This window comes from Gymnogyps californianus, chromosome 2 (genome assembly GCF_018139145.2).
Source record: "Gymnogyps californianus isolate 813 chromosome 2, ASM1813914v2, whole genome shotgun sequence".
NCBI lineage: Eukaryota > Metazoa > Chordata > Aves > Accipitriformes > Cathartidae > Gymnogyps > Gymnogyps californianus.
The window spans coordinates 91,239,070-91,252,886 of record NC_059472.1 but is presented as its reverse complement, the minus strand read 5'-3'; the positions used below and the strand labels follow the sequence as shown (position 1 = coordinate 91,252,886).

Here is a 13,817-nt window from a genome sequence, read left to right as displayed (position 1 = left end):
AAGGTGCCGAGTATCTCCTGCTCCCGTTTCACTTGGCTTTACCCTGGGATGGCTCCCCATTTCAGCCGGGGCTGTCCCAGCATCACTCATCCCTGCCCTGATGTCGCTTGTCGGGGTAGCAGGGGGGCTGAGCCATCACTATTTCCCAGCGCTGGGGGTTTAACCTACTTTGAAGGTTAACTCTGCTTCTTTGGTCAAGCTCCAGATTAATCTAATCTCCAAACTGTTCGGTTCCCCCCTCGTCAATCTAAAAAAAAATCTTCAGGCCGGGCGCAGGGACAAATCCGAGTCCCGTTTCTGCAAAAAGTCCTAAAAGCCAACTCCCCGCCTGTCCCACGGGCACGCCTGAAAATCGACCGGGCGGCATGTGTGGAGCAGGTGTGCGGGACCCCGCACCGCGGGGGCTGCCGCCGGGGGGGCCGCCCGCAGAGGCGGCCCCCGGCCCCGCACGGGCTCCGCGGCCGCGCAGGGGCTGCTGCCGGGGCAGACTGCCCCGACCCACCCCGCCTGGAGCCTCTGCCCGCCGACATCGGGCCACTTTTCTTTTTTAAAAGGGTGATTTGGGCTTTCTTCTCCTCTCCACCCGCCCATTTTATTTTTTTTTTTTTTTTTTTTTTTTTAATAAATCCGCGCAGCTGCAGCAGCCTCGCCCCTCCCGCGCGGGGCGGCAGAGTGCGCGGAGCGGGGCGCGGGGGCGCTCCCCCGCGGAGGCCCGGCAGCCCGCACCCACCCGCCCCGCTGCCTGCCTGCCTGCCTGCCTGCCTGCCCGCCTGCCTCCCGCCGCCGCCGCCGCCCGCTTCCTCCGCGCAGGCGGAGGCGGCGGAGGGCGGGGGGCGGCGCGGGCCGCCCGCACCACCCGCGGCCCGAGTGCCACCCCTCCGCGCCGCGCCGCTCCGCGCCGCGCCGCTCCGCCCCGCCGCCGCCGCCCCGCCGCCGGCCCCAGGCCCGCGCCGCGATGGAGGGCGGGCCCGGGCTGCGCGGGGCTGCTCGCCTCCCCCCCCGCCGCCTTTTTTCTTTTTAGCGCCCCCCCCCCCCCCCCCCCCCCCATTTCCCCCTTTTCTTGAATGAAGCGTGAGGCGGAGCTCTAGGAAACCACCGCGCCCGGCTGCGCCGCGCGGGGCCGGGGCCGGAGCCTCCCCCTCGGGCTCCGCTCCTCCCCGCCTCTCCCCGCCCCCGCCGCTCCTCTCCCCCCCCCCCCCGCCGCCGCTGCCGCCGCCGCCGCCGGGAGAGCTCCCCGCCCGCGCCCGCCGCCGCCGCCGCTCGGAGCCGCCGCCCGGAGCCGCCCGGAGCCGCCGCCGCCGGCAGCAGCAGCGCGGAGCGCCCGGAGGAGCCGCCCGGAGGCGGCGGGGTGCGCGGGGCTGCGCGGGCGGGCGGGCGGGCGGGCGGGCGGGCAGCGGCGCCGCGGCCGCGGTCCCCATCGGCACCAGTCACACCGCACACACGCCCCGTCCGCGCCCCTCCTCGGCAGCGCCAGGGGCTCTTCCTCCTCTGATACAAAGCTGCTCGGGAAATGGCATTTCTCCCCGGAGCCACAGTCAAAAGCAATTTTCCTTCTTTATTTTTATTTTTCAATGATTTTTTTACGCTCTTCCTTGTGAAAAAGAATTAATTTCCTAAATACATAGAATTTTTTTTTTTTTTTCGGTTTTTTTTTGGTGTGTGCGTGCGTGTGTGTGGAAGCACCGGGCTCCTGCGATCGGTGTCTGAATGAAACTACGTAAATGCATATGTCTGTACGTTGCACTGGAGGGAAAAACGGAGCACTTCTGCGAGAGCTTGGATTCAAATGTGGTTCATCTGGTCTCCAGGATTTTCCGTCTCTTTGGGGCTGTTCGCCTTGCCGGGCTGCGAGGCGGGATTTTCTGAGCTTTGACACATCTTTGGAGATGTCTGTTAAACAGGAGTCTGGGAAAAAACATTTGAAATCATAGAGATATTTTTTTTTTTTTTCCCTTTCCCATCCCCTTGGTGACTTGAAGCATCAAAGCGGCCAGAACTTAACGTTTCTGAAGACTTGTGATGTTTGGGTTTTGTTGTTGCTATTTTTTTTTTTAGAGGAAACTTGACAGAGGAACATATTTATAGTCCAAGTAAGTACTTTACAGAGGAAATTTAGTTTGTGTAACTTAACAAAAAAAAGCAGTGTTGAGGTTTCTAGCTTAAAGTGCGTTGGATTAACGTTCATCCAAGGCTGTTTAGCAAATCGTATTGAATTGCAGTTTTTACGGTGTGTGTTCGTCCGCTCCTTCGTGTCCGTGGTAGTTCAGCACCTAGGGGAGAATGCACCTGATTTTGAATCGGTATAATATTTTTTAAGATGTGTTTCAACACCGAGGAGGAAATGGTCCTAAAGTAAATTTATAATAAGTAATAAATGTGCACCTGGAAGTAAAGTATTTACAGCATTTTAATCCCTATTTATACCGTGCATCTCAAACCGAGGAGGAAACACTGAGAAGACAAAAGTACCTCCGAGACCCTGAGAACTCCCCCACACCACCATGAATGAAACCGTGCCCGATACAGTAACTGGATTATAATTTTTGGTGTTATTAATTTGATTATTATTGGCTGCTTTACTTTTTTGGGTTCATCCTGCGCCTCTTCTTCCTCTCTCCCTTCCTCTTGCTGCTTCCTCTTGGGAATTATGGCTCATCCGGGGAGAAGAGGCTACGATAACCGGGAGATAGTGCTGAAGTACATCCACTATAAACTCTCGCAGAGGGGATACGACTGGGCTGCCGGCGAGGACAGGGCCCCCCTGCCTCCAGGTTTCTCTCCTCCTGCTGCTGCTGCTGCTGCGGTCACTGCTGCTGCTGCTGCTGCTGGGACTTCCTCTGATCACACTGGGCTGGTGTCTCCGCACCCCGAGCCCCCCGGCTCGGCTGCTGCTAGCCACGCGCCCCCGGCCGAGGGGCTGCGCCCCGCGCCCCAGGTCGTCCACCTCACCCTGCGCCAGGCGGGGGACGAGTTCTCCCGCCGCTACCAGAGGGACTTTGCCCAAATGTCCGGCCAGCTGCACCTGACGCCCTTCACGGCCAGGGGCCGCTTCGTGGCGGTGGTGGAGGAGCTCTTCCGAGACGGGGTTAACTGGGGCAGGATCGTGGCCTTCTTCGAGTTCGGCGGCGTGATGTGCGTGGAGAGCGTCAACCGGGAGATGTCTCCTCTTGTAGACAGCATCGCCGCCTGGATGACCGAGTACCTGAACCGGCACCTGCACAACTGGATCCAGGACAACGGAGGCTGGGTATGTCCCCCAATTGCTCGTTCCCTCCCCCGGCTCTGGCCCATGGCCGGTGGGGCTCTGGGGTGGGCAGTACCCGGCGGGTTGCGCTCGCGTTGAGGGGAGCAAAAGGTTTGCCTGGGGGGCGTCCGCACTGGCGTGTGCCGAAGCAGCGTAGGCCTTTTGTCAGCTGTCGAGTTTCACCTTGTTGCGGGGCTACGGTGGAGCGCTTTGGGATGGGGGGAGCAGCCGCAGCTCGGGAGCCGAAAGGATGAGCGAGGCACCCTCTTCACCAGCGGTCTCCGCTCTCCTACCTCCGTCCACCCTCTCCTGCTGGCAGCACCAGCCCTGGCCAAGGTGGGGTCCCGCAGCGGGGTGCGAAGGGGCAGGAGAGGCGCCCGTCCAGCCGCCGGGGGCAGGCACGTCGCGGCGGGTCCCAGGCGCGGGGGGCAGCAGGGGCCACGTGTGTGTGTGCGTGTGTGCGCGCGTGTGCAGGCATCCCTGCCCGTTAGGGGTGACGCGCCAGGCAGGCGCACGATGCCCACGGGATCCCGATGCTACGGGCGGGCAGGTGGCCGTCGGTGCCGGCGTCTACAGCTGCGGTGGCGACTGGCGTGGGGTTTTACGGTCTAGGCTGTGTCTAGTGTGAAAAATCCGTCTTTGTCTCGAGATGAAACAAAGGTGCTGGGAGCCGTCTCTGTGGGATTGTTCTGGAAAATGAGTATTTGTTGTGATCCGATGGGTGACTGTGTTTCTGGGGTAGAGATCACGTCTGGCCAGGGCTGGCTTCAGCATCATCCAGAAAGGGAAGACTTCCACTTGTGGAAGCTGGGCAGCTTTCACGCTGGTAGTCAATCAAAAGCCTTTCCTTTTTTTCTCTCTCTCTTTCCAAAATAAATAACCGCATTGAAATTGGAAGGGTATTTCTTTCCTTTTTTCCTGTATTAATTGATATACTGTAACAAAATGTGGTCCTAGCTGCTCTCCCACAAACCAAACCTGTTGTATGTGTAAAGCTTATGATACTAACGCAGTGGAGGAAGAAATGGCAAAAGTTATATTGAAGAAGAAACTTTACATATCGGCTGAGAGCTGGCCTAAGTCCCCTGGAAATGGAGGTCAGCTAGGTAGGACACCGGCAGTTTCAGGTCCCGTCCCCTGTGAAATACAGAGGGCTGACTCAATTACACAGCACGCCTTTAAGAGGCATGTGTAAAGGAATGTAAAATACGGTATATGTTTCCCAGTTAACATGGTTTGCAAGCCTGCTGTTTGTGAAGCGTTACTGCGTTAAATTTTTAGCATTGGGTCTCTTGCTAAGTCAGTGTTAGGCTTAGTAACGTGCCACCCACATTGACCATCTCTGTTAAAAAATGAAGATGCTGCCTTCCCGCTGCTGAACCCGCCTGACTAAAGGTTATACGTGTCCGGGGATCCAGAGGACATCTACGTGCTGCCATAATGGAGGGAGTAAGGCTTTGGGGCCCTTTTCTCAGCAGAAATCCACACTGCGCACCTCCCAGAGGAGTGCTGCAGATCCCTGTCTACAAGTCATGTCGGAGGCAGGATCGTTCTCCTGCTCTCCCCTGCTTCCACCAAGAAGAAAAAAAATTCAGGATTCATGGGGCCAGAAGGGGGAGCAAAAAATGTGTGTGTGTGTGTGTCTGTGTCTGTGTATATATATACATCTGTATATACAAATATGCATATATATACAGACATGCACATATATATATACACACACACACAAAATGACTCCAGCGCTTAGTGGCTGGGACCACACTTGGGAGACAGAGACCTATCCCCTGATCCCCTATTTCATGGATCACTACAGAGGGTTTGTCGGAGGGTTTTTTTTTTTCATGAAACAGATAACTGGGGGAAAAAAAAATCTGCAAACAGTTCAGGCTTTTGGAGACCTTGGCTGGTTAAATGACGAGCAGCTAAAGGGTTAGGGATTTTGCGATTGCACTTCTGGGCTGGGATGCCTAACTTGTGCGTAAGTCCCTCCTCAGGCTGGAAGCCCGCTTGCGGAGCTGGGGCCCTCGGTTCGCTCCAGAGCCGGTGAAGTCATTCTGTTGACTCCAGTGAGCTTTGGATCAAATCCGTAAGCATGCTGGAGATGTATTGTCCTGCGGGTGTATTGTGTAAAGAGAAACATAAATAAGGAATAAAACCGAGAATGTGAAAAGACAGGTGTTACCAGGCGTGATTGGCCAGATGAGGCGAGTGCTGGAGCTGTTTCTTGACGGTTAGAAATACAAGAAACTCGGACTATAACCACTGACTGCCTTTAAAAGGAAAAGATGCTTCTTATCGATAGCCATTCAGTTGTTTATTGAGGTGTCCTATAAACAAAAGCTCCAGAGTTTGGATGCATGTGATGCCATTTACTGCCATGTGCTATTTGTAATGTACACGTGGAAGAAGATGTGCAGAATACTACCCCAAGGTGGCTTTTGCCTGTCTGTCTGGTAAATGGCTGATACCTTTGAGCCACGGGATTATTAAACACAGGCAAAACCTTCTAGCTGGTTACAAAGAGCAAAAGACTAACATGAAGTTGCAAACACAGCTTTTAGGATCCTCTCTTTAGACAGAAGAAATCAAGGATGGCATGGGGCGGTGGATTTTTCTTTTTTTCTTCTTCTAGCTTTCAGGATCTGTCAGTGGAAAAGGATGCTTTAATATATGCAGTCAGTCTTCAGCTTGGCCCTTGCACCACACCCCATGTATGAACCTTATTAAAGCGTCATAAATGGCTCTTCCGAAGCAGCTGATCACCTTGTAGGTGGTGACGCTTTGTAGGACCTCAGCACGGCTGCCTGCAAGTTCTCCTTGCAACAGGTGGGAGTGCCGGCTGTTGTAGCCTTCTCCTCCTTCATGTTGTGGGTCCCCGGTATGTTGCGGAGTGGTGAGTTTATTAGAGGCTGTGTAGTAGTAAAGAGAGCATCGGAGTTAGTCACGAGCATATGTTACACAGTGAGTAAGTTGGACAGCGCGTGCTTTGAGTCTATTTTGTGGGCCTATGTCTTACACTCAGGTGTGAAGTTTGGTTGAAATGTCTTTCTTATTTATCTGTTTCTTTTGAATCGATTCTATAAGTTGACAATGTATTTTCAGGACATGAATTCTTTATATTGCAAGGAAAATGAAGAAGGAAAGAAGCATATCGAAGGGCAGGTTGGAAGGGGACATAGCTGGTGGAGTATAAATGTTAGGCACTAGACATTGCTGTTAATGGTGTCTGGGGATTGTTAATACCCTTACAATACACAGCGTCATGGGTTTGTTCGAAACTTAGAAAAAGCAGCAGATGGGGACTGCCTGCACGGAGGCTGTATTATTAGCTTGTGGTTCTGGTGGCAAATAAATGCAGCTTTCAAAGATTTTCACGTAGGCCAGGATACCACAATATTGTACTTTGGCCTGATAACATCTTAATTGTGTTACAAAAGAAATAAGAGGAGAACCAGCTCATCTCTGCAATTTCTTGGTACTTGGTATAATGTATGCTTTCTGATTGACAACTTAATGGCTTCATTTCGTTTTTTAGAGCCTGATGTTTGAGCTGCAGAAGGACTGGCTTGGCAGCGGGCTGTCGCGCTTGGCGACTTTTGACTTTGACGTGGGAGACATGAAATGTGATGCAGCCGGTGCGGGGGAAATAACCATGTTTGTCTTGCAGTGATGGGTTCCCTCTTTGGGCACACAACCTAACATACGTGGGAGCTGTGCTCAGCTCTGGGCGCTTCTAGTCCAGCATACGGCTTCCTCCCTGAGCTGTTCAAGAAAAAGCAAGAGCATGAGAACTATAGGAGGAGACACAGACACCATCATATATGTGTAGACAAGTACATTTTTGATGTAAAGAATGTAAAGAAGCCCAGGTGAGAGAAGCAGCGTTGTGTTGGAAATTCAGCCAGGAAAGCATGATTTTAAATGACAATATTTACATGCGAACCAGGAATGCGATAGTTGTGCATTTTTGTCCGATTCTGTTCTTTTATTGCAGTTCTTTATTCTGTTCAAGAGTTAAGGCCAGATATGGGGAAGGATTTAGATGTCTGAAGTGGAGCTTAGGTGGAATATAAGCGCTTCCATCCTCTGAGTGCCTGCCTGGCCAGAACGGTGGCAGAAGTCCCTGGCTTCCCACCGTTCCTTGCCCAAGCCAGCCGGGAGCTGCTCCTGCCTTAGAGAGAGGAGCTGCTCGGCACGCTGCGGGGGACACTGTTCCCAAGACCCTCTATGTCCTGAAGCTGGCAGGCATCCTTTGGCCCGGCTACTGTCGCTCACGTGCCATCCTCATGTGCAAACATAGCTGGGGAGAAGCCCCCGCTTTTCCTGGCAGCTCTTTGGTTAAAGCTCTCTCCCAAGGTAATGGGAGGTTTGCCTACGAGACCTTCTCCAGCCCAGGGTGGGGTTTCAACCACATCTCCAACATCTCAGGAGGCTTCGCCTGCCAGATGGCTGCTGGTTTTGCCGAGGTGTCCTTCCCTTTGGCAACAGGGCTCCTCCTCCTCCTGCAGGGGTGAGATTTCATTTGGCCGAGGAGGAAGAACTGGGGTGTCTAATTCCCACTGTCTGATGTGTTTTCTCAGGTGGCTGTCTGCAGCCAAATGAATAAACGCTTCTTGGACCAGCAACTAGACCCCAGGTTTCCCTTCTCCTGGGTTGACTGCCCTAATCACTGAGCTTCCTCTTTTTTTTTTTTTTTTTTTTTTTTTGCCTAGTAAATCATTAATTTTCTTTGCTTGGTGGCACGCCTTGGAAAGGAAGTGCGGAGAGTCGCCGTGCCTCATGACGGTCCATAAGCCCCCTCATGAAGGCAAGAGATGGCAGATGCGTCTGCCTCCGGGACAGCGCTGGAGGTCGTGGATATCGGTGTGACGCAGGGGCCTTCCCATGCTTCTGCATGGGGTACCGACCGAAATCTTGTCCCTTTTGGGCTCTAGAGCTACTCTCCCAGCAGCTCAGCCAGGCACCTGCCTGTGCAGCACGTTGCTTCTCTTGCTAGTCTTGAGCAAAAGCCTCTCGCTCGTCCGGCACGGGACGGTGCCTTGCTCGGAGCCGGATGTCCCGCGCTGGAGCAGCGGCACTTTTGAGTTTTTTTACTGGTGACATGCGGCCTTGTAACGACTCAATCCCCAGCGGGGCTAACCCCAAGTCACTGTTTGACTGGTAAAAGGAAACTATCTGAAATCCACTCAGTTAAATAAATGAATTGGCAGTTTCAAGTGTTACACCTTCTAGGTCCTTTGCCAGTTTTTGTGGCTTTGTGGGTTTATAATCGAATTCTCAAAATATTATCAAAATATTTTTCTTTTTACTGTTGCTGAAGAGTGAGAAATTCATTCTGTGGAGGATCTGTGCCAAAGCAAGGAGAAGAGCTAGGGCAGAAAGAGAAAATGATTGTGGTTCTCTAGTCCCTTTCATTTATAATAGCTTTCTCCGTAACTTGCAACGTTATGTTGCGTATTTTCTCAGAAGTCTCGTCTTTTTTTTTTCTTCTTCTTTTTTTTTTTTTTTTTTTTAAATATATGAATATATGTAATGACCGTGACCTTTAAAATTTCAGAACCAGGGGTCTCGGTTATGGAGGTGATGTCATTTGCCTTGATCTGCAAAGAACTGTAAAGTTCAAACAGCAATCCTATTAAAAAGTTTTACTTTACTTTCAATATTGAGAAAGAAGTTAGTTCTGTGCCTGCATTAACACAGGCCTCTCTCAAGTTGCTGCATTAGCTCTGCTGGGCAGTAAGTAGCTTAGTTTTTTGAGCATGTAGCTTGAAATTCGGAGTCGGTAACCCATGAAGAAAATCCAGTTGAGTTTTTCTGCAGAGGCACAAGCGTTTCTGCGATGGCAAAGCACGGCTCTAGCAGGAGAATCACAAGACCTATGCAATGATGTGTGAAATTGCATGTGGAGCAGAAACATTTTCTCAGCGGCCAGATACCAGGGCCTGGGCTTCCTAAGGCAGCACAGGAACTTTGTACTGCATCGGCAGCAAACATTAAGCCCTTGTGCCCGATACAGGCGTCCTTGACGAGAGGGTCATCTTTCAGTGGGTTGGACCTGGGATGGTGGAGGGAGGTGGATGTAGAAATGGGAGTGGCGCTCGGGTGTCGTTCCAAAACCTCCGCTGTGGTTTTGGTCTCGTGTGATGGTTTGCGCCTGGCGCACCGGCGAGCCAGCCTCACGCTCCACCGTTGCCACTGAGGGATGCCAGACCCGGGGCTTGGGGCAGGACCGGCTGAAGTGGCGGCTCTCCGTACGCCGCTCTGCTCGCTAACGCGAGCTGCCAGCAATCTTGCTGTGTCCTTGTCTCCCCTCTCGCTCTGCAGCCACCTCGCCGGGCTAGCCCGCAGCGTTTTAGCACCACGGTCCTACCCTGGGGCTGCTGGCAGGGCAGTGGGTGCTCGCTCCTGGCCTGGAGTCTGGCTCAGCAGCCTTGGCAGTCGAGCAGCCGTAGCTAAAAAACGGCGCGATAGGTCTGATTAAATGACAACTCCCCTGTGGCAAAGTGAATTTTTATTTTTTGGCTATTGCATTTCCATCCCTTTTGATGATCTGGGTTACGGTGAAGGGTGCGGCTGGGCAGGGGTGAGCACGCAGCCATGCACCCCATGGCATGCTGGCCCAGCACGCTCCCGGCTCCCGTCGCGTGCACGCTTGTATTTGGTGGGTGTCTGGTTCTTTGCCTGTTTTGTCTTTCCACTTCATGGAGGGCTGGCCATCCCCGGCTTTCTGCAGGCCTTTCTGACCGTCCCTTTCCATCACTGCTGCTGGTGCCGGGCACTGGGTGCTGGACGCGGTGCTGGGTGCTGCCACCCGGCCATCGGCCGCAATGTGCGCCGGGTCTGGCCCTTCCCACCTCCCTCCCTGGCCTGTTTTATTTTCCTTCACGCCCTTGGGGGAGTGGAGCCCAGCCCTGTTTGATTTGTTGGTTTTTTAAAAATAATTTATTTATGAGCACCTCGTGGCTGCTTTCCTGCTGACTTAGTAATACTAATAACACTTGTTACTCAGTGGCAGCAAAATACTGATTATTTCTGAGGGCAGTACTGGCCTGTTTTATTTTCCATTTCATATATAATAATAGGATGGATGAAGGTGTGTGGTGCCATAAATCTTCTCTTCCCCAGCAGGATAACATCCAGGCCTTCTTGGCAATCATGAATACCGATGACAGATTTGAGGGATTTTTATTTTGCTCTGGCTTTCAGTCTCATTAACAATCTGATGGCTTTTTTTTTTTTGTCCTTTTTTTTTTTTTGGCTCCTGAAAGGCTATGAAACTGGATAACTTTTCCAAATGCATCTAAAAGCCTGGAATTTATTTTCTGTTATTTTATCCTAATGTTAGTTTGCTGTCATAATTATTGTATATTGATAGACTTTGCTTAATCCCCCTCGCTGGAAAGTTCCTTGCGAGTTTCTGGATTTTACAGTTAATGAGTAAGAAAACAAATCTGATTTTAGAAAGTGTTGCCATTGACTTCAATAGGAACAGGAAGAGGCACTTAATTGGACAATTGTAGTTATGTTTACTTTGTATATGCAGCAAGAAAAATAAGATCAAATGAAAAAGCCACAGGTTTTCAACTAATAGAGAAAAACAGCCTTTTCTGCAACGCATGATTAACCTTTGGGAGCTGTTTTCATGGGAGAGCTGTGAGTGGAAGTACTAACTTGCATTCAGGACAGGTTTAGGTATTTATAAGGGTGAGCAAAACATCTATACTTAGGTTCGAATAAAATTGCTTGAAAGGGCAGTCATACACCTTGGGGTAAATTTAACATCAGCTGCTGAAATGAGATCACCAGGTGCTGAGGGTAGACCTTTCTCTGGGGAATGCTATTTCAGAATTATCTATAACATTGCTTCTCCCCCAGAGCACCTGGTGCTGGTTGGTGACTGGGGATACTGGGGTAGATGCACTGCCGGTCTCATCCATCCGGGGAAAACTTCTTACTTCTGCATGTGTTTTGTAAAGGTAATTGTAAATGCGCTTGTTGTGTTGCTAAGAGCACCCGCATCACTGAATTTACTCCTGCGCTGACTGAAGATCTGTTATGAACTGCCACATTTAGAGTTAGTTAAAAGAAATAGTCAGCATCCTTCAGTGCATACATCATTTTATTGCCATTTTATTTTATTGAAGCATAAAAAGGATGATTCCATTTTGTTGATTGAAAAGGCAACTCAGTGGGTTTCGGGGTACTTCAGTGAGTAATTTATGTACATCGGCCAGGTACAATCAAAAAGAAAAGGCCTCATTTTTCCCACATAGTGATTGAAAGAGGCTGTCGCACAGTTGTTCGAGAAAGCAACCGAGAGTCAAAACTTAACTTCCTCTTCTTGGCTCTAGTACTGAGTACACGATAGGATACGGGGCAAATCATTAATATCTCTCTTTTTCAGTCAAGCTGGCTAGCTATACAGCACACCAGGTCTGGCAAATGTATTGTTGCCCACCATGCTATCATGAGTTGGGCTGATGTTTTTGAATTTAAAAAAAAGAAGTCATAAAAGGTACAATATTGAACAAAATGTCCATCATTGTAATTTGGGGCTTAGAATAAAATTCAAATCTGTAGCATTACATTTTGTCATTGCTGGAGCTTGCTAGCCTGGGAAAGAGCAAAGTGAGTCAGACTGTGAAACTACCTGGGGGTGAGATTTGGGTGGAGAGAGGAGGTAGAAGAAAGAAAGAAAAATTTAAATGGAAATTAGGCTTAAACTTTTTCAGCTCCACTGTTTGGATGTGTTTAGCAATGCTTGTGATGGAAATAGGTTAAACAGATCAGTTTCAGGTGTTGATTTCTAGTTTTTATTTAGGAAAAGGGTGAGCAGTGTGAGAAATGGGAACTGACAATGTTAGTGTTTTCCTTTATGTATCAGCACAGTTCATTGGGTGTTTCAAGAAGGAAATTGTCCTTCCTTTTCCATTCCCACCATATGTAAAAGCTCTCTGTGGCACTTCAGGGGAAGGAGCAATAAGCTGTATTACATGCACCTGTAAGAAGTACCTTCATGCACACGTATTGTTTTGCTTCTGTTCACAAGCTTCATTAAGTGTTCAGATACAGGCAGAAAAAGCAATTTTAAAACATTTAAAAAAAAAGTGAGTAGTAATCAAGCCTTTGGGCTTGACTGTGATGTTGAAGTTAGTTTTAGCTATCTTGCTGAACTGAGGCTTAGGACTGTTGCGTGCTCTGGAGAGACTTGCGTGAGTCACTGGAAAGTCAGGATAGGACCTTGGACGGCAGGCCAGTGCAATGCCTCCCTCTGCGGTACAGGACAGTCCTGTAGCGTGTCTTTGCGATGGAATAACTATTGCCAGCTTTGTCTCTAAAGGAAAGAACGCCTTTCTTAAGAATATTCATCACACGTTCAGACTGTGTGTTATAAAATGTAGTAGAGGACCCTATTTCTAATCTTTTTTCTAGAGAAAAAAGAAGTAAGAAGTAATTCAAAGACAAATTCAAATACAGTAGTAAATGAGTTGGCATTTCCATTAGTAGAATAAGATGGTCAGTGTTATAGATTAGTAAAATCTGTTGAACTTCTCAAGAATGTACGCACAGCTCAAGTAAAAAAGGACATTAAAAAACTGAAGTAAAAACTCCCTCGTTCATAACAGAAGCAAATCCTACATCGTGCTCCAAGTGTCTGCAAATTTTAGCTCAAGTTAAACATATCCAAAACCCCTCTCCTGAAGTCATCTGGTAAATCACAGTAAATCACGCTGTATAAATATCTAATTCCCAATCTGGTGCTGGATGCGAAAGGTCCCGAATATAACCTAGAAGGAGGCCTGCCTAATGCCTGTGTTATTTTCAGGTTCCAGCTTGACCTGTTCCTTTCTCCGTTGCCCAGATCTGCAATAAATAGCAGCGCTGCCATGAAGCCTGGGCGAGGGAAAGGCTTTCCTCCTTGGGCGGCTGGAGTGCAGCAGTGGGGTGTACCGGCAAGGGAGGAAATAAAACTGGTCACTTGAAATGTCAGGTGGCAATCAAGGCTGCAAGTAAGTGAGCCGGCCTGGAGTCTGTTCAGGCTTTTGCGGTAGCTCACGGCTGTCTGCAAAAAATTCCTGCAGTAGAAAATTCGCGTATTTGGCTCTGGACTGAATGTGTGAAATCCTTGCTCGGTTGGAGTCAATAGCTATTTTTTTTCCCAGTAGGGATGCTAAAACCGGCAGTATCCAGCCTCATACAGCAGTGAGCATGCGGGCAGACCCAAAGAGGGATCTATAAAGCGTCATACAAAGCCTTGGTTGTAGTGGATGGTTGGGCACGTCTGTGCAGCGGTGGAAAACTGGAGCGAGGCTGCCTCCTGTTTTGCCTTAAGAGTGCTGCTCAGCTTCCCTAGGCGTCCTTGCTGTAAGGGGAACCTGGCCCGGGATGCTACAAACGTCCCTCTGACAGTGCCTGCGTGGGCCAGGGGTGGTAGTGTCCCACCAGGACCACAGCGGCTTTCTAGAAATTGGTCCTGTTCAGCTTCGGCCAGTAAAGCCGTGCCTCAGCCCCAGGGGCGAGCTGATGAGCCTCCCTGGTGCTTTAGGACCACGAGAGGGGGAGCTCCCCGCTC

General features: G+C 50.4%; 1 protein-coding gene across 3 annotated transcripts in view; it reads left to right on the top strand.

Moving 5' to 3' along the window:
- The first annotated feature begins 2,465 nt into the window (after positions 1 to 2,465).
- BCL2 (BCL2 apoptosis regulator) overlaps positions 2,466 to 13,817 on the top strand; it is a 92,375-nt gene continuing 81,023 nt past the window's right edge. For all 3 annotated transcript variants that reach the window (XM_050892584.1, XM_050892585.1, XM_050892586.1), the window contains exon 1: positions 2,466 to 3,247. In XM_050892584.1, the coding sequence (XP_050748541.1) occupies positions 2,648 to 3,247 (600 nt within the window). In that variant the 5' untranslated portion in view covers positions 2,466 to 2,647. The remainder of the gene's footprint in view (positions 3,248 to 13,817) is intronic.